Source organism: Passer montanus, unplaced genomic scaffold (genome assembly GCF_014805655.1).
Source record: "Passer montanus isolate IOZ18808 unplaced genomic scaffold, ASM1480565v1 scaffold9, whole genome shotgun sequence".
Classification (NCBI taxonomy): Eukaryota; Metazoa; Chordata; class Aves; order Passeriformes; family Passeridae; genus Passer; species Passer montanus.
In genome coordinates, this window is record NW_024374367.1 from 3,863,570 (window position 1) to 3,889,613 (window position 26,044).

General features: G+C 38.0%; 1 protein-coding gene across 4 annotated transcripts in view; it reads left to right on the forward strand.

Moving 5' to 3' along the window:
* The window catches only part of CACNA2D3 (calcium voltage-gated channel auxiliary subunit alpha2delta 3), a 467,160-nt gene that overhangs the window by 189,842 nt on the left and 251,274 nt on the right, over positions 1–26,044 (forward strand). For all 4 annotated transcript variants that reach the window (XR_005626120.1, XM_039695505.1, XM_039695503.1 and 1 more), the window contains exon 4: positions 6,887–6,946. Coding sequence is in view for 3 of the 4 variants with exons in the window: in XM_039695505.1 (XP_039551439.1) it covers positions 6,887–6,946 (60 nt within the window). In the remaining variant the exon portion in view is untranslated. The remainder of the gene's footprint in view (positions 1–6,886; positions 6,947–26,044) is intronic.

A 26,044-nucleotide genomic window follows, 5' to 3' on the forward strand; every position in this document is an offset into this window, starting at 1 on the left:
GTTGTGTCTGCAGCTGAACTGATTCCTTGATGTCTGGGACATATGGAATTAAAAGTATGGAATAAAAACCTATTTAGCACCTCATTCTGCTCTGTGCTAGACATAATAACATGGTAGGAGCAGATTTGATAATCTGCATATTTTATATCTGATATATTGGGTTTTTGCAGCCTCTGAGCACTGAAGAACTTGGTACAAGAAAAATGTGTTATCTTTTTCATATGGAGTCTTCCTTCAATGCCCTGTCAATCTCCAGATACCATAATTAAATATAGTGTTGGCCTAGTTAAGTAGAAATGCATCTAATTACTCCAGGATTGTCTTAGCCACTATTATGCAATGTGTGAATTTCTCGTACTTTAATCCACTTGTAGTTTCATTTCTGTTTTGTCCAGCACTGTGCCAAGCTGAACTCTTGTTGCTTCAAAAAACCAGCTAGCACTCTAACAACAATCAACCTGAATATCTGCCAGTTTTGAATGAATATAAGTGGATAATTGAAGTTATTTGCGATAATTGCATATGCTAAGCTTTTAATTTATTTTTATCCTTTATTTATAATTTCTGCTTTGATTGTGCTTTGCTGCACTTAGCGTGGCTGAGCATTGTCTGGCTGGAATTTGATAGCAGTCACAGAGCAGGCAGTTTTTGTACGGCATTAGTTGCAAGATTGATATCTATCTTAAGCCCCAAGCACTGGGAATTTGAATAGCAAGGTAACAGGGACTAAAAATTTTTCAGTGCATCTTAGTCACAGCAACAGCAATTTTTGGGCTAAAATTCCCTAGAAAACACCACACAGCTGAGGAGAACAATCTGGGGTATAAAACATGCTGCCAGGCTTTCTGGAAAGAGGAAACCTTCTGTGTGTGTTTGCATGTCCCCAGCTCAAGGACTGAATCAGCCACACTGCCAGGCTGCTGTCCTTGCCCTGCCGAGAGCCTGGTGTGCTCCTGAGAGGAGCAAATATTCCTCCAAGGTCAGCATCAGTGTCTGATGCTCCTCTGTGTGCTATGGCAAACACTGCAAAGCTTTTTGTGATAAAACATTGAGATTGGGAGACCTGTTTGCACCCTGTAGCATTCATTGCTGTCTGATATGACACTGGGTTTGGGCATGGGAAATAAAAGTGAGACTGAGGAGTAACATCAAAATCTCTCCTGGTTTCTTTACCTTGTCCACTAAATGAGCTGTGAAAGGAGCAAACCCCAGAACTCTGAGGGAACTCAGGAGGACCTGCAGCAGTATTAGGACCATGCCAGAATATTACCTAAGCTCACTTAATACTAATAAATCTTGGTCTCTCTCAAAACAGCCCCACCTTTGCAGAAGTTTTCAAAGCACCTGCCGCCTTACAGATTTCCTGGTTAGGAAAACCCCTTTTTCACATCTGAAATGAACCCCAAAATGGGGAAGTCACAGGAAGGTACCTGGGTAATGCTCTCAAAGTTCAGTGATCTATTGCTGAGTGCTCCCTCATGCAGTGTAGGCTTCTCACGGGGAAGCCAGGGAGGAAAATTGCTCTGATGATGGAAACCCAATCTTGTTTCTCTCCCAGGAATACTTTCAACTGCTGAACTATGTTTAAATAGTTATCTGGCAGCACTTTAGGAAATATTTTTGGCATAGTCACAGCTCAATTACTGTAAATTTTGATTAGAAATTAGACATGCAAATCAATAGTAAGGCTATTAAAATTGCACTGAATATGTCACCTGAAGAAGGGTAACTACTGGTAGCTGTATTTTCTGCACATAGAAAACTCATGTTTCAGCACACAGAATGCTGCTGGTTTTTTGGTTGGTAACGCACCATAAACCTTGCTACAAGATATGAAAGAAATAAGGTTTTTAAAACAGGCATAGGTTTTTCTTTTTGTCTGCTGGTTTTCTTAACAAAGTTCATTACATTTGATTAAGATAGAAATCTTGCTTAGAATTCCATACACAGGAGTCAGAGAGACACACCTGTTAAAGTTAAAAAAAAGATTGTTATTATTTTTTCTTCCAAAACACATCTCTGGCATAACTTTGAATATAATCAAAGTTGTATTCATGTTTTTAGGAACCTCAAACAGATCTGATGCCATGGAAAATAATAAGAAAGTTTTTCAGGGCTATATTTGATGCTAGAATATAAGAGCAGCCTACAGCTTTGTCTACACTTCTCTCATGACTGTGATATGCCAGTGCATTTTGTTAAAGAAATGTTATTAAATTGTTATTATGGAATGGAAACTACTTATGTTGTGGACTTAGATGATACCAATACCTAGCTGATACTAGTTATAATTTAATTTGAGCCATCTTCAATGCTTTTTTTGTGATTTGTAGCAGTTTGGTTTTGAGAAGAACAATTTTGAGAAGCATTTCTGGTTCTATGTGTTGGTTCATCTTAGAAAAATAAAAAGGAAATGATGAAATACAATTTTTTTTTAAGATTTCAGAGCAGAAAAGAGAGCAGGGCGTAACTTCTATCAGCAGTCATGGATAAAGATTAGTAACCCTCCACAGTTCAGGAGTTCAGAAACTGTTTCAAATTTGGTTACGCCTCTGAATTTATTTAATCTAACTTCAAAATGGGATTCTAATGAAGGGAAATCATTGAGAAGTAATATGAAACTTTTTAAAGTACATGAAAAGAGAAAACATCTCAGAAGCTAAAATAACCACCCTACCCTCTGGATGTTTGTCTGATGTTTTTTCCTTGAAATTTTTATTTGCAGCTTTTATTTTCAACTTTCCTCTGCATTTCTGTTCCTTTTCCCTCTTACTTTTTGTTGGATTCTTCTTTCACTTCATTCATTCTGTTTCACCTTTTCTTTGCTCTATCTATAGCAACCTAACTTGAAAGAATTTATCTGGCAATATCAGTTCACTGAAATGATAATATCATTTGTCAAGAAAATTACCTTGTTAGGTAACTTGAGAGATAGCTCAGTGGTTTATTTTTTTAAAAAAATACTGTGAGGTAACAAACATTTATTTTTCACCTCTCAACTTTTTCTATGTTATAACATCAGTACCACTGAATACACAAAACATTGAGCTTATGTTTTGGTGACCATTTTGAGGTTTTTTGTGATTATGTTATTTCTTCATTTCCTGCTCTGTTTTTACCCACATTTGTAATATATAATATAATATATATATTGCATGCATTGTGATATTCTGGGTCAGGCTGTTCATCTTTCTCATGTTTATGTGTGTTGGGAAAGTTCTAAGGATTAGTTCCTTAGCTGGGGGAACCTCAATTGAGCTGTGCCTTAGAACACTATAATTGCTTTATCTAAAGATTGTGTGCTGTCCTTGACCTGCCTGTTTATGTGCACACAGACACTTTTCCACATTTAGGGCTAAATTTTTCTGAAAACACCCTCGAATGATGTGAGTGTACCAATTCTCACTCTGTGTTCACAATTCATCCCACGTAAATGCATGCAGATACCTCACAATTCCCTTCTGGATAACCACAGCTTGGGAAACATTTACTTGCTCCAGCAAGGATTTGAGAGTATGGTTACTCAAATGAAAATATATTGGCAATTCTATTAAGAGTGTCATTATAAACTATTAAGCTAAAATTGCTAATCATGCTAATGTTGAGACTCATTGCTAGATAACTGCTCAGAAAGTAAAATATTTTAAAAGGGATCTTTTGCCTCCATATAAAAAAGTTGCGGTATTACATGTGGTTTTTATGTTTTTGCCTGCAGAGTGTTAAGGAATTTGTTCCATTGTGCTTCATCCCTTTGGGGACCTCTTTAAAAAAAAATCCAACCAAGCCCCCCCACCCCCCCCAAAACACAACAAAACCCCATGAAACATTTGCATTCAATTTTTTCATTCCAATATAATTTGTGTATATCCACTGATATGTCATTTTGTGGAATTGGACTTATTATTGGCTTTGCTTTTCTGTATCTCTCCCAGATTTCTCATGGTTTCCTTCGTAACGGTGTTGAGATACTTAAAGCAAACTGTGGTTAAGGACTGACACATAGAAAGTGCAGCATATGCTTGCATTTTTTTCATTTTATGTACCAATAGTTTAATTTTTTTAGTTTTGTGAGGGCAAAGCCAAACTGTGCTTACATATTTGCTTCTACAGCTTCAAGGAAAAATTCCTGTCAGTAGACACTTTACTTCTTTGTCACTGAGTTTCTTGTAGAGAATGTTGCTGAAATGTACATTAAAAAAAAAAAAGTAACAACTGAAATCTTAATGAATAATTCAATAAAATAACATGCAGTACTTTTCATTTCTGAGCTGCCCTTGTTACCAGATGTTTCTACTATTCCCCAACTTATGTTTCTCTAGTTATTTCTTATATGTGGGGATAAATCTTAGTTTAAATTTATTTCACTGAGGCAAAAATGTAATTGAAACACATTGGGATCAATACAAACTATATAAGAAGCCATGAATTATTTTTCTAGCCCGCTAGGTACTGATATCTAATATCACTGGTATCTCATGAAATACTATAATAATTTTTCTTTTGATGATTAAGTAAGTATTTCAGCACAAAACGAAAAATGGAGTTTCCTTTTCCATGTATTCTTTTCTGTATGAAGAATTTTTTTGATTCTTCCACTTTTTTACTCTCAGACTCATCAGTCATGAATTTTTGTATCAGATGAGCACAGAATAGTGATACACCTATGCCTTTATAATAAAGGAAAATAAAGGTAATGCATTGAATTAGAGTAGTTATTTTACATAAAAGACCTTTTTCATGTTTGAAAAATGAGGGTTCTATTTGTAAAATTCTTTCAGCAGGTCACTAGGATGCTGATTAAAGATGGGCTTCTGAGAATGTTCAAATATGCACAGATTTATTTCAGTAGCTAGAAGGCTTCCCCCCCAGAGGAGAAAATTTGTGTTATTTCCCTTTTTGGATTCTAAAGGCAAAAATTTGCGGCTCAAATGAATGTTCATTAATGTTTCACATTGCAAAGTCTGTTCTTGGTACTATTCAGATAGTGCATGAGTAGTGGGAACAATGACACAGAAGTTCACAGTTCTGTTTGAAATGTTTTCCCCCAGCTCCCCCTCCTGCAGCAGGTTGGGATGCATTGTTATTTTTGGGTTCTTTTACCCCAGTAAGTAGGAAGGTGAGCTCAGACATTTTGCCAGTTCAGTTCTGGTTTGATTTGCCCAGTGCTGGACCCAGTTCAGTTCCAGTTTGGGTCAAATGGGTTTGCTGTGACCAGCTGGGTTTTCATGGGACAGGATGTTCAAAGCTGGAACCAGTCAAATGTCAGGGAGCTACTCCCAGCACGGGGCTCTGCAAAGGTGACCTTTGCTTCTCTGTATCAGCTGAGGCATCAGGAGTATTTCCAGCTATTAACTGTACGTTTGAGATTGTGATTCGGCACCAAAGAAAAGTCTGGAGAGCCTCCCCAAGGGGTGTGCAGGGAGGGGGCAGGAGCCCAGCAGAGCCCTGGGGTTTTTGGGGCTGGTGCTGGTTGTGGGTGAGTGGGAGATGGGATGGCAAAGGGAGAGAGGAGATGGGGAAGCTGGGGATGGGATGGAGCAGAGGGGAGATGGGGCAGCAAGGAGATGAATGGGATGGGGTAGCTGGGGATGGGATGGGACAGCTGGGGTTGGGATGGGGCAGCAGAGCAAGGCTGGGACTCGCTGCTGCTCCGTGGACCCAGCAAGCACAACCCCTCCCTGCAGCCACCAGGCTCTGCTCAGACTGTCAGCGTTCTGCTCAACCATTTGTTCTGCATTGGCAACCAGAAATATTTTTCTTGGTTCAGTTTCCATTATAGCTCAAACTGTATAGCAATCAATATGAATTCTGATTTCATTTTGATTTATATCCAAGGGCTTGATAAATGTGCAAACTATTATGAAAAGGGAGAAAAAAATGTGTGCATGGCTGCCCACTCTGCGTATTGTTAATGAGAGTCTGGACCTTGCTTTGTGATGTAAAATATGTGAAAATATCCGTGTGTACCAGTGTCTGATAGAGCAAAGAAAATAAAAGACACAGAGCATTCTTTGTTTGATTTTGGCTTGTACATATATGAATGTTCAGGTGGATTAAATGAAAACTAGAAGGAGCTTCTTCCATGGCTGAAATACTCTGAGCTATAAAGAGCGCTGAGTAAAACCTCAGAAAGGGTATAATGTCATTTCCCTGCTGAATATCTGCAGCAAACCCCTCTATGAATTAAATGGTTCAGGTAGCTGTGTTTTGGTGCAACTGTGTTTTTTTCCTGTCAGACGGTAATGGTGAGGAAAAATAGCTACAACAAGGAGTTCTGGATATTGTTAAGAGGGCAAAAATACTGCTGAATTGCTGCCATTCAGTAAATGTTACTTCTGTAATTGCAGAAAAATCTTGTGATAATGTACCACGTTAAGGTAGTATTTCAGTCTGCTCAGTAAACAAACCTAGTGTATACTTTTCTTATCATTTATAGTTAATGTGTAATTTAGAAATTCATTTTTATGCCAGTTTCTTGAAGTCAAGTGCATTATTGGGGAATTCCTCCTACCCACTGTTAAGAAAGATTTGAAAAGGGCTCCTAGTGCAAAATGAAGTCCATGTGAAATCAACTTTATTTTTGTTCTTTCAAAACAATTTCAGAATGGGAGCTACAGAAAGCTGAGCACTAGTGAAAAAAGAGACTTTTTAATTTCTTTATTTATTAATAGGTGAGCTGTTTTTAGAATTTTGTACTACCAACAGTGGGTACTGAGGGTTTTAAAAACTTGGTCCTTTATTTCTTTTTTTAAAATCTGAATAATTTATTTCTATTCAATGAAGTATGACAGCAGATAAATTGCACAATGCTCAAAAAAATCTCTGTTTTTATACCGGGTTGTAAAGTTGTTATCCATTATTTCAAAAACACTTTCTTTTTTTTCAGCGTCTTGTTGAAGCTGCAGAAGATGCTTACCTGAAACATGAATTTGATGCTGACTTACAGGTAGTAAATAATTACTTTCTTGAATGTTTATCATCAGAGTATATCTAATGGTTTATACAATAGCTTGCTTGAAGAGCTGCTGTAGAAAGCCAAGCATGTGAGTAATAGAAGGATGCTGATTACAGAAAATGGAATTAATGAAGGCTGGCTCAGTATTTTGACAGGTTATGTACTTAGTGCTCGTGTGTTGGGACACCAAGCAGGTGGCTTTTACTCTTTCAGAGATTTCATTTAAATTCCCTTGCATATCTATGCAGATCACATTTTTAAACCCAGCAATTAGCCTCGTGTTGTGTCGCTGCAGTTGCTGGTGAGGAACTGCTCTGCAGAGAGTGGAGTTTGCAGATGGGGTGGGACCCACGGGGATGGGATTAGCATGACCTTGATTTGTGCGAGTGGTTTGTGCTTGGATCTGTGTCTGGAGCAGACCCTGGTTTTTCTCTTTCCTAGGAGCCCTTAGAGCTGCACCACTGCTGTGTGCTGCCTTTAGGAATAACATGGGAGGGAGCAGCACCGTGGCAGCTCACAGCTAAAAATGTTTAAAACAAAAGCCTTTTCCTGAAGAAGACACATAATTTTGGTTTTTGTTTTTTTTTTTTTTTTTTTTTTTTTTAAAGGTTTATTTTAGAAACTGAGTTATTTAACCTGACATTAAAAGTTTAGCAGAAAGTCTTACTGCTTGGTTGAGTAAATTCCTCCTTACCTTTAATTGAATTCCTAGATCCGTGGTTTCTTGAATGACATGTTAGGTGGAGTTTTGTCTACTTTGCCTCTACCTAGCTTTAATTTTAAAACCTTCTGTGAATACTCACCATAAGTCTATTTAAATTTTGGGCTTAAGAATTAAAGGAAATAGAGACTTTTTCCATACACATTTTCCCATATGTGTATCCAAGAAATAAACAGATCTGTTAAGTTTTGTTTTCAGATTTTGCCATGGTTATTTCCAGTAATCACAAACCACTTTATTTTAATGAAAATATGATGCAACTTAGCGATTTCTGTGCAGAAAGGAAGAAAAAATAGAGTCAACTTATCAGAACCAAGCATAAAAAAATTGAGTTTAGAAGGCTGTGATACTGAGATCTGTCAGCCCAGGCTGGAGTAAGGATAAAATGAGCCCACTGAAAAGGCTCATTCACATTATTGTTGTATATTCGAGGAGTGCTGAGTTCTCTATTCAAATGCTTTAGAGTTCTATTATACTTCAGCCTTACAGAGGTGTGCTGCATTTCATTTTGTTGAACTTTAAGCCTTGGAGAAATTGGAACTATTGTCTGAATAAATCAGAAACACACTTTATAGAAGATGTTTTAGAGGGCTGTAGTAAATGCTTCTTCACTGCAGGACAGGTCTCACTTTGACAAAGTCCTTCATTTGCCGGGGCTCTGGCGATATTAACACTTTCAGGAAGCCAGTTAAAAGCCATTTGTGTCAGCAGCATTAACAGGACAATCAAATCTTTGTGTGGAGCTCTGTTGTTTATTACTGTCACGGTCCATTAAAGCTAATCAATTGTTAATCTTGGTTTCAGCGACCCCTTTGCAACCCTTCCTGGGTGATTGTTGTTCTTTATCAAAAATCTCATAATACCATCTGCTCAATAGAAAGGAATGACCACGATGATTTGATAGTGTACGTTCAAGTGGAAGGGGACAGAAGGCTTATACAATGTACAGTGTATACAATTCTGCTCTCAAAGAGGAATTTCTTGGCATTCGTATTGCTTTGGCCGACGTGTGGAAGACAGGATTAAATGCTTTGAATTAGTGATATGTGATACAGCACCAGCCTGTGCTCTTTGTGCTCAGATACTCTGGAAATTCAGAAAGCACATAAAGAAAGTGGTTTGCTTGCTTTGGAGAATGATAATAAAGAGGGTAACATCTTCTGCTGGTAGATGTTCTATTAAAAAAATTCAAATAATTTATAATCATTGTTAACTGAAATTTGACCTCCTGGTCTTTTACTAGCTCTGTGCTTGTGAGTGTGTTTTGTAAGATGTGAACTGCATTGTTAGGGTTCACTGTGGTGGATTTGGTCTTCTGTGTCTTGAGGACAGTATAGATAATATTGTTTTAGTACATAAAAATGATAGAAGGAAGAAATAAAATAATATTAATATTTTTATTGACTGTAGACGAGCACCAACTTAAAGAAAATAATAACTGTAAGAGTTCACCTTTTAGACTGCTGGTTTTCTCTTCAGCAGTGCTGAAACTGTATTACTTGGTTGGACTAAACCTGATCCCTTCTGGGCATTTTTCTTAGTAACATTATTAGTTTTGTCCTTAGTTATTCCACAAGTATTCTAATCAATACACTGTAATTCTGTGTAATGGTCTAAGCACTCAATTGTCTATCCCTGGATTGAATCTATTGGCACCACTGACCTTGTAGTTATAAACATAAATAAAATTCCCAGAGAATTGAAAGGAATAAATCAAAATGGGTGATGTGATGTTTAACTCATCAGCATTATACATTGCATGTTTGAGTAATGGCCAAACTATGAATCAGTGAGAGCAGACCTTAAAGTTTTACCTTGCAATATTTGGGGTTTGGGAGATTTTTTTTTTCCTGTTAGGGATGTGAGGTTATAAGGAAATAACCATCTAAATGCTACTTATATTTGAGTCTCAGTCCAGGGTTTTTTTACCTCATGGGTATGGGTGCAAGTTATTCTGTGTTATTAAATATTATTTTCAAGTTTATAAGTGGAATTTCTTTAGTCTTCCCTAATGCATTTGGGGATGTAAAATAAATTACCATTTGTATTACTACAGCAAGTTGCCCTGCCACAATATATTCACAGGTGTAAAGAATTGCTTCATTCATATGGGAATGTCTCTGTGCTCATCTTTGTTTAAAATGAATCAATTCCCTTGATTTTGTCACTTTAACATAATGGAAAACCCCCCAGCACAGAGGTCAACTGCCATTCTCATATACCCTGCAAGAGGACAAGAGTATTGGCTGTTGCAGGTTTTGAAGTGGTTCTACAATCATCCTTTAGTTTTCTTGGCTTAGCTTTTACCAGAGAAAATAATTTGGAGAAAGATAATAAAGAGGGCATCATCTTCTGCTAGGAGATGATCTATTAAAAAAAAAAAATTGCAAATGTTTTATAATTATTGGTAACTAAAATTTGGCCTCTTGATCTTTTACTACCTCTATGCTTGGGGGTGTTTCCTAAGCTGTGAACTGCCTTGTTATGGTTCACAGAAACACTGGTGGGTTTGGTGTTCAGTCCCCTGGAAGAGGCTCTGAAGTGAAAAACTCTTCCCTGGACCTGCCAGGTACCTAAGAATTTGTTGCATATGCAGCTGATTCAACCACATTGGTGGGAGGAGAGAGCCTCTAAACCTCACTTCTTCAAACCTCTGCAAACTGGACTTTTGAAGGGTAAGAATGCATTAAGGTGACAGGCAGCTGCTGCCATGGGTGGTGAAGCACCCTGAGCCTGCAGTCACAGGACTGGGGTGGCTGCTTAGCCCTCTGCTCACTGTCACAGTGTCACTTGTGTCACCTTAACTGAGCGCTGTGCACACAAACCTGCACAGAGCCAGGGCAGGATCCCTCTGGCAGGGCTGGGCTCTTTCTGGGTCCCCACAATCTCAGGAGGAGGGTGCTCAGCGGTGGGGCTGGTGCTGGGCTCTACTCAATGCAGCAGTAATAATAACTTGTGCTTTGTTTTTTACAAACAGACAAAAAAACCCCTTAATTTTAGAAGAAAGATTTATAATAACTTAGTTCCTACCCTGTTTTTGTACTTCTGACCCCAGTGACAGGAGAAAGCCATATACAATTTTGTCATGACTACTTGTTCATTTGCTGACTGATTTCACTACAAATACACATCTGCAGGGTAGTTCTTTTATTTTCTGTGTGTTAATTAAGTTCATTAGTGCATGTGCTTTACATTCCTGCCGAGTTTTCTCTGCATGTGTGTGATGTGGTGATAAAAAAGCAAGGTTATTTCTCCCTGCTAGAATCAAAGCCAGAGCACAGTTGATGTATCAGAATTGCCAGATTTTATGTTTCTGATTGTTGTAGTTTTACTTCCTGCATAAGATAGGAGAAATTCAAGTGCCAATGTGTTAAGGTGGTTGACCTTATTTTAGTTTTGTGCCTGAAGACTAGAAGAGGATTAATCAAACAGTTTTTAGGAAAAGATTAGTTTCTTTTAAGAATACTCTTAAAGTTAATTTAGTGGGATAAAAAAGGAATATTGGTGTAAGGCTGTTTTTCATTATTCCTTTTTCTAAGATCTATAACATATGGCTGAGCCTTAAGGAAAAGGTTTGCAAAACTATACCAGAGTTAGGTACCTGTCTGCCAGATTTTGCTGTCTGTTAACTCCAAATTGCATTTCATGTCCTTGAAAAATCACATCCTTACTCTCAGACTATGTGTGTTGGCTACATAAAAAATCTTGTGAAATCAGCAGATGGAGAGTTAAGGGGTTTCCAGTGGTTTACACATGTGAACCATGCACTTTTTCATATGTATTTTTAAAATCTACAAAAAGCAAGACTTCAGATGTTTAGGAGAAAACACAAATAGTAAAAGAGGAACACAATTAGTGCAGTTTGAGTGGTTTACACCTTCTGGGTGTAATCCTCCAACTGTTAATATTACTCAATAGTTTATTGTTAAAGGGGAGCTGCCTGACTTTCTCTAATTTTGCAATTTGGCTGTTAAATACAGAGCCTAAATTTAAATAAAATCATAACCTAAATTGATGCTACTTTAAAAAAATCTGACCTAAATGTTTTTTTAGTATAATGATGCCAGACCAAAATTTATAAGATGGATTATTAAATGTTTAGAGATTTAATCAACATTTAAACAAATAGATGATAATAACATTGATATCAGGTACTGAAAAATACAAGGACAAAAAATAATTGAGAACAGCTATTCCACATAATCTTATGAAACTTCTCTTATAACACATGCATTGCTTTTATGTTGGTACTTCAGACAACTCTGTGTATTTATTATCTCACTAATATTGCATAAAGCACATGATAACTAGATTTACAGTCTATTCATATTTTTTTGGCTGTTAGAATAACAGAATAATATCCACTAGTCTGAAGTCAGCTCTTGACGAGTCCTGGACACCCACAATGGGAAAGGGAAGCCTGTTGGACTTCAAGCACTTGTAACCAGCAATTGAAGTGACTTTTAGAAAAGTGCATTTAAAATAGCACAAAATCTGAAGTTTGACATTCTTCATGGATTATTTATCCAAACTGCTTATTTTCTAAATCAGAATTCAGTCTGTCCAAACTCCAAGCCTGCAAACAGCTTAAATTCCTTTTTAGACTTTGAAATCTTTTGCAGGCCCAGGTGCTCTCAGCTCTGTTTGGGTGGGATGTGGACACTGCAGCTGGAGCTCCCAATAAGGCAAAGCAGGAAGAGATCCCTGGGAGCTCACACAAATCTAAGCTGTAAACTTCTGCACAGCTCCTGCAGAAGCAGTTGCAGAGCACTACAGTTTATTCAGCTGTAAAATCTGCCTCTGGAGCTCTTTCCCCAGGTGCTTCAGCCAGGATCTGCTCTCAAGGGGTTTGTTTCCATCTCACTCTGACACTCAGGGTCTCTGTGGTTTTGCCCATTCAGCTGGAGGCATGGTTTGGATACAGCTAGGATGCAAAATGCTGCCAGGACCTGCAGAGGTGTGGGTCTTATTCTGAATAGTTTGAAATTTTCCATACTGATCAAAAGATAAGGGAGATCAAGGAAAGACAGTAAGTATAGAATTCAGAATGTCCTTAAAAACTGACTGCAGCACCAAAGGCCCAAACTCTTACAAACTGCAGTGCAGTTTAAAGGCTAGAAAGAAGGAAAAAGTGCACAGAAATGTCTAGTGAGCTAATGAACTAGAAGGCTCAGCAAGCCACCTTTAAATCATAAAAGCATCTCTTAGTGTTTTTATTTGGCGTTAGTATTTCCTTATTTTTTTCTTTCATAAAATAATTCCATTTGTTTTTCTGAAAGAGATAAAAGATTCCTCTTTGCAGTTCTTAGTTTTGTATTATTCTTATTGATTTCTGCGAGCTCAAATTAAGGACTTCCCAACTGCTCTAATACTGCAACAAATTGATTTTAGGATTTTTAGCCCTTTCAGTGGAAAGCACTTTAGCTTGTCTCCTCTTTCCTATTCATTTGTTGAGGTTGGCAAGAGGAAAACTGAAATGGCTATGAAAATATCGAGACATCAGTGAATTTAGATGAAACTGGTTAAAAAATGCAGCAGAATTCATGCACAAAGTAATCTTCAGAGGAAGACTTCCACTTGCCCTTCAGTCTGGATGCATGGCAAGGATTAAGTATCAGAAAGGGAGTACAGAGAAAGAGGGGCCATGCACCTTTTTAGTTATTTTAATTTCAGAGCTTTTATGTTTTCTGACTCTGTGGCAGGTGAAGAGCAAAAGAGAAACAAGGTTCTGTGAAGCCAGGCTAGCAATATTTTAGCTCATCTCCTAATGATAAATTACTTTTTCTTTTTTTTTTCAATTTGGAGTTTTGTAGTTTGGGGATTTTTGAGCACTGAGGGAATATTTTGGATGTTGTAAGACAATTTTGATCAGTGGAAAATTTCTATTACATTTCCTCCTTCCACACATTTATCTTGCTAAGAACTATGTTCTCTTACTACAAACAAATCAAATGTAAATAACTAGAGTGATTTTATTTTTGTTGATAACTTCTGTTGAGAAGCAGTGACTTTGAGCACTGAAGAGCAGAGTTTAACTCTCTATCTCAGAAGCAGAGATGGAGAAGAGATGATTTTTCAGCAGAAGAGATGATTTTTCAGCAATTTTGTAATTTTGGTGTGGTTCTGCTGTATATTAGGGCCCATCCAAAAAGAGCAGTAATTCTCTGCCTGTCTGGTTCAATAGCTGTCCTGTCTACACAGGGCTTGACAGCAGAGGAACTGGCAGCTCTGGGATGAATTTGTTACTGCATATAATGTTCTCTGCTTCTGAAGAAGTCTGGCACAGCTTTCTGGAGGTTGGTTCTTCTCACTTCACCTACAGGACTTGTCCTCCTGGTACCCTTTAGCCAAGAGTAGTTTCCAGACATTTCTGGGTTTACTCTTGCCAGCCTCTCCCAGAACAGCAGTGTGTGAGGTGTGTGCTGAAAACACTCCATAAATTCAGTTCTACCCATCAAATATGGACACAGTGCTTTTGCCTCGTGATACCTGCTGTAAATAATTACAGAAATCTGAAACCTGGAGTTGTCAAAGAACACTATGGCTGGGCTGATAATGCTGTTTTCCTGAGATTTTACCTTTTATATTTATGTGGTCCTTTGTTATGTTTGCTTGCTACCAGCAATGAGAAGGAAATAACTTTATCATCCCATGAGTGTTTTCAAAATTTCAAGTTCTCTGATTAAACATTGAGACACCCCAAAGGTTTTCCTGAGCAAGAGAAACTTCTGCTTCAGAGCAGCTCATAATCACATAGGTGGGGCTCTCAGGATATGAGCAACCTGTTCCAGTTGCTTCTCTAGTGAATATTAAATTATTTGTATTACGTGAAACAATTCAGCAGAAGAGTTAGTGAGGCACTCAGCTCAGGAAAGCCTGATGGATGGGGCAGTTGTTTGGATCCCAGAGGCTCTGGTCTGAATGTCTCTCCTTCTTGATTCAGAGGATAGATTTGAACAGCAGCATAGATCTTTTCCTCTCTGGCACAATTCTGCAAAAAAGAAATGTGTTTTCCGAAACTAAGAAGATTAACAGGTCACATCTAACAGCACCAACAAGATGGAACAGAAAGTATTTTCATACAGATAGTACCTGTACAATTTTTCCTCTCCCATTCTCAAGTCATTAGGTACCTCCAGGTTGGGTTTTTAGTGCTCTGTATATGCATCTTGTAAGTATCAGAGACATGTTTAGAAGAACTAAAGCTTAGATTCTTGCATATTCACAAAAACTCATGGGTTTTTAAATAAAACTGAAATTCTATTTAGAATAGTGATGAAACAGTTTGTTGTTCGCAGCACGGAATTCTTTCATTTGTTGGTTTTGCAAGGCAAGTCTTTAACTTATTCCAATAGAACAGACAGAGGAATGAGCAAGTATTTTTCAGATAAGGGGATAATGATGTACCAGAAGAAACCAGTCACATGAAAACAGATAAGTTCATTTTCAAGTAGGTAATAGGGAGAAAAAGAAAAAGGAGAGAGACAGTACAAAATGAACTTTTAGCAGAAAATCAATAACAGTACTTAATCCTTAAAATTAGAGTGAAATTTGTCATATCAAACTGGGAGTAAGGGTAAACTTGCAAGAACTTTACCTGAGACTCCAAAAAAATTTACTCTCAAAACGCCCAGCATCCCTTCCAAGACTGCCCAATCTAGAGTAGATTCAGACAATGTTTTTGCCTTCCCACCCAGTCAGAGCAGTGTGCACCGTGCTGTGCCGCAGTTTGAGCATTTGGAGGCTTTCCTGCATTTCAAAGAGACTGTCCTTTGGGAAGAGATGATCCCACCCCAGGCCTTGCCCTGGGCAGGGGTGTACCTGTAGGCAAAACAGATGAAACAAGGCACACTTTGTTTTGTGAAAGGAAGGGTGTGGAGGATGCAGAAAAAAGCAGAAACAGTGCAGAAAAAGGTTAGGTGTCAGAAGAACTGTGAAGTGCAGGGAAGCAGGCTGGAGAAGGAGAAACACCTAAATAATGTGTAAAGGCAAAGCTGTTAAGTGTTAATATCGAAGTGTTTCAAGAGTACTGACAGTAATCTTTTTGCAAGTCTCTCTAAGAGCCATTACCTTTGCTCAAAGTGAGGCTAAAATGGAGAAACTATTTTCAACTGCTTTTAAAAAAAAACCTTTGGAGAGAGCAGAAGTAACATTCAAATAAAATTTTAAAACAGGTTTCGGGGAAGTCAGGCAAAACAAGTATGCACTTGAGGAGTGAGAGAGAAATGCTGCATAGATGAGGAAAAAAGATCACAATGTTATTGAAAAACATGCACTCCTTGAGATTGCTGTAAGCCTTAGAGAACTTGGCTTATCATTGTCAGAGCAGGCAGAGATGATGTGTTTAATAACGTGTCTCTCGTAGATGTTTATGGGCCTATCAATTTCCAATTCTAACTAACCAAGAAAGTAGCTAAAGAGCCAGAAAAATGACATACAAGGTGAAGTTAGAGTTGCCAGTGCTTAATGTTTGGCATATTGGTGATAACAAACAGGAATTTGACATTGAGATTCACTTCATAGGAGGCAGTATTTCTGTCTTCTTTTGTTCAGATTTGTGGCCTTGAAAATACTGGCCATCCCTCTCTCACAGAAAAAAAAAAAAACTAAAAAAAAGCTTGTCATCTTCTGAAAACACTTTTTAATTAGCTTTTAGCTTTGTGCTGCAGACAAGGTCAGCAGAGCTCTGAGCCCTGTGCCCTGCCCTCAGCACTGTTAGAGCAGGGTTCACACTGGGAGTCACACTTACTCCTACGTTCCCAGTCCTGTCAAGGTCTCTGAGAATGTTTTAAGAAAATGACTTTCCTTGGTTTAAGTGATGCCAAAGGCAAGTGACAGATCTGAGGAGTTTGATCCTATCAAGACTGGTTTTGAAAAATGCTGCTCTGGCTTAGGTTTCCTTTATGTGTGGATATTCAGTGTGGGTCCGACAGCGCGAGGAGGTGATGTGCAGGGATTGTTGTTTTCTGATTTGGTAAGTTCCACAAAGGCACACTCAGCCTCTCATCAAAGCTGTGTCTGAGATGTGCGTTCTCCCAGGATCATGTGTTTTCTGAGTTCCCTGGAAAGTGTATTTTAAAAAAATCTACTTGAAACCTCTATTTAATTCTGTATGTACTTGTACTTCTCTCAGAAACTAAATGCAGGTACAGAATGTTGAAAGTGCAAGATGCTGAGGTGCTTAGGGGAACAGGCAGAGCTGCAGTTAATGCTTTTATTTATAAGGCTCATTGGTCAATGATACTGAGCTCTCCTGCAGGAAAAAAAAAGATCCTTAATTCACTCTTACAAAATTCAATGCCCTATTGTTCTCACTTTTCTGAAGTCACTGTTTATAACATTGCTCTCCTCTCCCCTCTGAGGAATAATATAATTTATTGGAGCAGTTCATTCATAGTCTATGTGATATCTATCTTTTGGGACAGAGATACCTTTTGCATGATGTACACACTGTTAACTTCAAACTCTTCCTGTTTGCTTTATGTGCAAGGGTTCATAATCAGGAATATTTATGCATCCTGGTACCCAGTTGTGCTGTGCTTGCTGTTTTCTGCTCTTCATAGAAAATTAAACTTTTTTTCTTTTTGGCTCACACCTACCTGAAAAGCAAAAGATTTGAGAATATTACCCAATGGATTTATGATTACTAGGCAGATAGCCAGTAATAAGCAGTGATATCTGATACTACAGCCCAGACATTCTCTGCTTTTTTCCACCTTTTTCCTATTATCTCTCGGTTTAATAAACTATAAATGGGAGACATAAATGGCAGACCATCTTTTCTCTTTTTGTGCTTTTTTATTTTTTCTTGAAGGTGCTTGGTGATGAGATTAAGTTAAGGGTCATATATTCTTCCAGCCTAGTATTTAGGAATAGGCAAATTATTGAAAAGGGTGGAAGTGATCTAGGCTTATTCATTTTTGTGGGAGAGCAGCTTTTTTTGCTACACAACAATCATTTTAAATGGAAATAACAGTATTATAGATAGAGATTTAATGAATATATATGAGAAAGGCAAGATAGGAGTCACTAAGCAGTTCAGGGCTCTCGATGAGGTCACGTTTCTGACTTGTGCAGTATGAAAGTGAGTAAATCTTAGATGATCATAGTCGAAATATTTCCAGGGTATTGTACATACTGCTTATTGTAGGGAAAAATTATTTTCTTGCCTCTGGCTTAGAAGAAAGATATTGAGTGAAAACCAGCTGCATTTGTACCTTAACGTTTCCAGTGCATGTATTGTGTCTTTGTTTCTGGATCTCATGTAATTGCTGACTGTGAAATTAAAATACCAAGCTCATTATTTCAATCTCGAAATATAACTTGCTTTAGACTTATGCTTTTGTCTCTAATTGCACTGTCCATGTGTTGAGCTTCATTAACTTGAAACAGAAAGAGCCCCCACTTTTGTGTTAAAGTTAATTAAACCTGGTAATGGTTATTGTCTGAAAATTTTCTGGGTTCAAGTAGGTTATTTTGCCTCTGTCTCCATTTTCATGCATCATTTCATCAGTTGTGGTTTGTCAATTCATAATATACAGGATTTGCCTGGACTCAGTGGACTATGAGGTTTTGTAATCATAAAAATACTCTTGCATGTTTAATTAATGCATAGTTGGAAGCTTCTTCTTGTGAAATAGTCACTGATGACTTTTAAACTCAGACTATAAAAAAATTTGAAAAACAAAAGCAATTATTTTTCCATGAATATGTGCAGCACAGCACACAATAGATCGATGTCAAGGGCCACAGTTAATGACTTTCAGATTTTTTTGATATAAAACCTGAAGATTTCAAAATTTTACAAATCTATGATGTGTAAAACCTTCAGACTTAGAAATGCAGCCTTCTGAGCTGTACTCCACAGAGATGTGTGGCCATGACTGAGAGGATGAATTAAATATGCACATTTAAATGCATGTATAGTTTAGTATTTATGCTTTAATAATTTTGTTCAAAGTTCTGCAATTCAGCCTTAAGTATAATGCATGATGTGCACATCTTTATCACTGGTTTTGTGGGTTATGCTTTGTAGGAGATGTACTCCTTAAAAAATACCCCAAAACACCTCCTAGTGAAAGACCATGTCTATGATCTGTTGCCAGGCCATGGGTTTTGCTCAAAAAAGCTCAATGATTAAGTGCATGAAATAAAAGATTAGAAGATGCACTTGCCCATGGCGAAAAAGTGATGGTCTTTTCCTTGAAAAATCATGCACACCAAGTTTAAATAAGTATTTTGTTTGTGATTCATTAAAAAAGAACAACATTTAAATAACAGTAATTTTATAGTGATTAATATCATTTTTCTTGCATTTTAGATTTCAGATTTAAACCATCAGCTCTTTAACTAACGCTTTCAGACTGTTCAATTGAGATTTTAAAAAAATAAGCTATTTTAAATCTTATTCTTTCAGATTTAAACCATCAGCTCTTTAGCTAAAGCTTTGACTGTTCAATTGAGATTTTAAAAAAAATAAGCTATTTTAAATCTTATTCTGTGTCCAGTTACCTTTTTGAAATGAAGAGCATGTGTTCAGAGAAATATTGCTGTGCATCCAAAAGGTGCCAATCAGAGATATTAATGAAGGTTTTAATGGGTATTCTGTATTATGTGAAGCTGCTGCTGACAAAGTCAGCTCAAGAGCTTTCAGCATCATATGCAAACCAGAATTCTGCAGCAAAAAAAGACATGAGTAGAGGGGGATGTGCTGTGTTGGAATGGACCATGGAGGTTTTGGGTACAGGGATGGCAAAGTCCCAGCTGGTTGACAGCAAGGTGAGGAGATTTGGTGCATTTTTTATGGTATGTGGAAGCTTATGTTGGATTTGTGATTTTTTTTCTTTTTTTTGACAGGGTGTATAGAATTATGATGAGGTAAAATGGTCTGGTCAGAGGCCCTCTGAGGTTATGAAAAGCTGTGTGAGGTTTTGGAGGCTGTGAGGTCTTTCCAAGCCTTTCTGCCCAGCCCAATGACCTTGCTGCCCTTTCACAGTGCTGAACTGCTCTCCATGGTCTCCTCTCCTTTTAGTCACTCCCCTCCTCAATTCCCCCCTCTCCTGCTTCAAATTCTGCCCCCTTGGCAGCAGCAGAGAGGGCTGGGGAGGCAGGCTGGGCACTTGCTGCCCTGACTCATCCTCACTGCCCTGCCACTGAGCAGTCTGGGCTGTAGTGCACACATCTCACACAGGACCTGTCCCAGAGACAGACACCCCCAGCTCTCTCCGTCACAAGTGTAAAAGTGTCACATCTTCTAAGGCACTCTGCACTCAGCTGGAGAAACAGTTGTTTCCTGCAAACACTTGCAAAGTTAACAGTCCCACTAAGTATAATAGCATTGGTGCCACAGATTAATGATGGGGTAGAGATGTTCTAAGTGCAAACCTCTCAGTAAAGGACCAAATCCTACATTGCCTTTTGAATTTTTCCCTCTTTTTCACTGAAATCCTTATACAGGTAGGTATCTATTGAGGTAGCTCCCTAAAACTCAAATTATTATTTTTCTCCTAGGAAGACCTAAATTTCCAGGCTTTAACTACATGTCAAATGTCAATAATATGAAAAGGCATATTAAGGAGGTGAAATACAAGATGGTAGTGTTATGAGAAATTATTCAATTTCTATATCCTCTCCCCTTCCCCACTCTGTTTTATCTCTTAGAATAGCAATTTTCTGCAGATTTTATGGGACCTACATTCATTGGGATCTATTACAGGTTATAGAATAAGAAAATTCTTAAAGACTAATTGAAATTCAGAGAATGTGTAGCATGTACTATAAAACCACTTGAATACCAAAATATTTTTTCATTGTTGATCTAAGTTCTGCACTGAATTCCTTAAAACAGCAGCCCTAAGAGTATACACAATTAACCCCATAGATAAAGGAAAAAAAAATCCTTGGTAAATAATTTTCTGTGTATTTCTTCCAAATAATTGCCAGTCCTTGACTTTTCTTCATTCAGGCAGCACCAGTGTTCCTCTTGAGCAGGGGTTGTTGGGCTTGTGCAGAAATAGAACAACACAGATTTTCATCTCATCTTCCTGTTTTCCCTGCGTGTGTGAGAAGACAAAACTGAGAGGTGGGATTGTTGTCAAGGCCAAAGAGCCAGGGAGATTCTTTGGAAAGAGTGCAGTGCATGACACAAAGTGGAGACAGAGAGGTTTTAATCAAAGATTGCTTGAACTCCTGGAATTGCAGCTTTTACTTGTTGCTTGCTTTCACTTTAACTCAAAGGCAATACAGCTGCACTTGGGGACTGGTTGGAGTGAAAGCAGTTCAGCCTTGGTGGCTCTTTCTCCATTCATGGGTGATCTTTCTTTCTCCCACCCTGTAATGTTTCAGCATTGTTCCTCCCATCCATCCTCTCCCGACACAGATATTCAGCCCATCTTCCTGTTTTCCCTCTGTGTGTGAGAAATCAAAACTGAGAGGTGGGATTGTTGTCAAGGCCAGTTTGGGTGGATGCGGTTTTATTTTAGCTGGGTGGCTCACCTGTGTAAGCCAGGAGAGCCCCTGGTGTACCGGGAGAAATCAGGAGAGAGACAGGAGGAGATTCCAGGTGTTTGGGATACAAAGCTGCTTCATTTGCTGCCTTGCCCTTACTCTTCACACTACAGCTCAGCTCTTCTTTGACTGATAAAGCATTTCTGCACTGACAAACCCTCCTCACAGCCAAGGATGTGCCTGATGGTTCCATCACTCTTGCCATGGTTGCTGGCTCCCTGGGAGTGCTCAGCCGTGTGCAGGCACCTCTGCTCCGGGCTCCAGATCAGCCCTGACATTGACTGGTGAATTTGGGAAGTGTGAGGGAGCTCCAGAAGGACAGTATAAAATCTGTGTTTTCTGATTTGGACTTTCCAGTGCCATAAACAGTGACATCATTGTATATACACACAAATATATAACGAGGAATACAGCAAATGCAGTCTTGCACATTGGCTGGAAAATACATGCTCCAGGCCCAGATTTAATAGGAACTTTCATATTCCATTCTTGGAATATAAAGCCAGCATTTTTTGTCTATTTTGACTTTTGCATTAATAAAATGAGGTCAGGAAATCTGTTAAAGTTTATCTTTAAAAATGTTTTCAACCCAGTCACCTTGTTTTAAAAATCATTTCCGTTTGTTATCTGCACATTTAAGTAGATTGTGTTTCCTCGTGATTGAGTCTCTGAAGGAAAGCACTAACAGATTCCTGTAATTGATTATACTTTAATGATACATAATGGCAAGTTCTGTTTTCCATTATTGTTACCCTACACGCTGAACTGGAACTGCTGAGATACCAGAATGTATATTGATATACAATTGATTTAGTAACATTTTACTGGTGGAAATGTCCTGCATTAACTAAAACCATGTCTCCACCACTTCAGGAGAAGTGGCCATTCACACATCCAGGGCAGGCTCTGTGCAAACCTGCAGATGGTCAGTTCCCCCAGCTGTGGCAAAGGACAGCACTGCTGGGGAGAGCTGCCATCACTCCTCTGGGTTTCATGGGAGATTACAGAGGGGAGCTGGCTGTTCTTACTTTGCAATGTATTGCTAATTACATTCTTTTCTTTTTGATTGTCCTTTTTCAACAGAAGGTCCACTGCTTCCCCCTCCCACTGCCATCCCTGCAAACCCTCAACAGTGAATAAGGTAGTTGATGATCTGAAGGTGTTGCTTATGTTTCTGATTGGCATTACCTAATTATTTATTGTTGTCCCCTGATGGTATAAAACTCCTTGTGTTTAGGTGGAAGACTCGAGAGCCAGGGATTGCTTTGCATGCCTGCATGGGATGGTGTGTGCAGTGTAAGGGCAGTGAGCACAGCCGAGTCCTGATCCTCACACTCCCTCTCTTTGCTCACACCAACAAATGGAGCAGTTCTGTTCCCACTAAGCTGCACTGTAGCCCCTGGACTTTTGGCCTGTCCTAACAGAAAGGTCACAGGGAAGTTCTGGTGAGTGCTTCAGCACACAGAGCTGGCCTATGTGGGGAAAAAAACAATTTTGAAAAGCTAATTTAAGTATTGCATTTTGAAGGTGCTGCAAAAAGCCATGGAGCTGTTGTCTTCTCAATAATTATAGAATATGGAAACTTAATAGCTAGAACATTATAATGATGTAAAATTAGTGATGTGTCTTCAAAACACTGGATAGAATCACACAGTGTAGTCAGATGAGGCTTTGCTTTTGCCTTGATTTTTCATTTTCTTTAGTGAGTAGAGGATGATGCTTAAAGCCTGCAATTCTGGCAACTTGTGCCAACAAATTCACTTATTGTGTTGCAAGTCAGCAGCTATATTATCAAAATCCTTTATTTTTCAGGAATTTAAATTTAAGCTTTCTTATAGCATAGACCATATTAAGCCAGTGACCATTCTTAACCAAAATTCAGGCGAAAAAAAGAACTTGTAAAACTGCTGTTTGGACTTGGCGAACGTCAGTGTCTCACAGAACCAAAATACTTTCCAAAAATCTGAAATAATTTTGTATTTCAGTTTTAAAAATGAAATTTTAGCTTTAAATTTTGCTTTAAATTCTGAAAACTAAAAAAAGAAAGTCACTTCTGAAGTAAATTAAATGAAACTTGGGTAAGTTGAGCTCAAATGCAATGACTTGCCGTCCCACAGATTTTTTTGTCTATTCTCTGCTACATACATTTTGTAATGTTTCAAATTACGTCACTGTATATGTATGTATTAACATTCAACACTTGGATTCTGTTTAATATACTTTAAATATTAGTTTAATGGCTTTGTGTCTGACACTGATTGCAATTCAAATCCTCCTTGCATGCTGTTCTGCTGATAGTAATAGCAGCATTTGTAGTGTTCAGTCATTGGCATCCAAGTCATAAACAGTAATATCAATTAATATATACTTCTGCTTGTGTGGTTATTCTGTGCGGGGATTAATAGAGAAATTATTTTTACTATCAGAAAACCATTTCAAAGAGATAAGAATGGCAAATACAAAGCAGATGAAGTTACATAAATGGCCTTTTCAGTGGTGATATTTGAATGTTTGTAGTGTCTCACAGCAGTTTTGGAATATAATACACAATTTAATTTCCTGTATATTTGTGTTGTAGAGGAACAGTTTTTGGACTGTGAAGGAAAATTTATGCTCTAGTGCAATGTATTCTCAGCTAAACCTCACATTGCAAAAGAAACCTCTACACATTTCTTTAATTTAAGAAACATGAGTTCCTAATTAGTTATACATAGACAATGGAGGATTTTTCCAACTGCAAAATGATTAATAATACGTAATTAAAATGGAACCTGGATCAAAAACTCATCAAGTCTCCCTAATGCCATAATACTGTACCCTTTTCCTAGGCAAGTGAACTTCCCCCAGGGGATCTGGATGATTCTCTGGAAATACATTCCTACAAATGCACTGTCTACTCTCATATGGAAACTCCAAAATTTTCAATGGGGGAACTTTTTTTTTAATATTTTCATGTTAAAAATATGTAACTCATGAGAGTATTAAGTAAATTTTGGAAAATTTGGCCAAATGTGTATACAAGGTATGAACATGCTCTGTTAATATGCTTCATAGATGGAAGTCAGGTGTAAGTAAACAAGCACACATGAAGAACAAACCAGTATTAGTCCTACAGCTTTCCTGAACATTTTCTATAAAAGTGTACAATTTATTCCTGCCAGACTAGAACAAAAATCCCATCTACTTGCCTCAAAGCAAAGATCCTAACAAAGCACCCATAAACCGAGAATAAAATCTCTTTATTCCTTTACTTGTTAAACTCCTCATACCCCCATTCTCCAGTTTTGCCATCGAGGACTCCCCAGACACTCAATTCCAGAACCAGAGGGTTCTGTGTGTCACAATGGACACACAGAAAATGGGGTCTGGGCAGGATCCCAGCTCTTCAATGGGAAGAAGCACCGTAACGCTGGGAGCCACTAGATGCCACTCTTGTCTCATCCCAGTACAAGTCTGAGAGTATTTATGGCTGTTTAAAAAACCCAACTGTGCCCTCCCACCCCCTAAGACCCTTTAAAGATGTTCCTTTGGTATTTCAGATATTTCGCCTTTCATTTTTTTTCTTAATTAAACTTAGAATATGACCCTGTTGTTTATAGTTTTCCTTCCCGCCGCTGTAATGCTACACTTGTTTATAAATATTTCAAAGCTATTCCTAGACAATATTTTTGTTGCTGGATTCTTGCATAGCTCTGTTGTCCTCTGTCTCATTTTTCTCTTTGGGTGGGATTCCAAAAATTCTGACATAAGTATTCATCTATGTTTGATTGATTTCACAGCCACTTATGGTGTAAGAACCTCTACATGTAATTTGCTAAAAAATTCTCCAAAGAACTTCACTTTTGCATTTTTTTTTCCATATCAGATACAGTAGGAAGCTCTGAAATTGTTGTATGTTCAGATTTTGTCATTGATAACCTTTTTACTACATTTGTCATGGAATTTCCAAGAAAGTTGCCTCACTGTAGATTCTCCAATTTTTTCATGTAAATTCCATGCATATTCTTAGCCAGGGAGTTGAGGACGAATAAGTATATTTAAGACAATAGAGGAAAAATTTAAAAAACAAAGCAATCCCTACAACCTTCAACTTAACGGAATTGTAGTGTTCTATCTGCACATTAGTAAACTTAAATTCCTTTGTTGGCAAGACTGAAGCTGTTCTCTTGTTTGTGTGAACTTGATATAGACCTTGTGATTCTGCTGTTTTCCATATGGAATCAAATGCTCTTTTTCAGTTAATGACTTCTATGTACTGTAAATTGTCTGTATGGTAGCCAGAGCTGATGAAGTCGCTTGCTTGAATGATAGACAGTACATATCTTGTAGGTAACCTGCAAAAACTTGTGAATTACATGGCTGAATAATGATGAAAGATTATAGGCCTATAAAGACCTCCTACACTTTCACTTAAGTTAGATTTAGATTTATCTGAGCATTTTCTTGCACACGTGGGATGCTGTGAATTGATAAAAAAATGCAGAGGGATAGATCCATGGAGAAGACCTTTTGTATCCTGCTCAGTTTCTTAGAGGTGAGGGTAGTTGGTTGAGCTCTGTGGAGAGGAACATGATTTTGGTACATCAAAATGTGAGAATAGAGAGAAAAGATGTTAGTGTAGAAAAATATGTCAGTAAAAAGGATTATTTAGATACAGTAGAGATAACTTTATTGAGAGTTGATAGACTGTATGCCAATAAAAGCTATTATTCTCTTCTTTTTAAGAAAAAACCCAGAACTATTAGTGGTTTATAGAATTAACAACCACACTGCATGCAGACCAAAGTCCAGAGCTAAGGTTGCCTGTGGAACCTTAACTTTATTGCTTCCATATCTCTGAATAACAACTGTGCAAGTTGAAA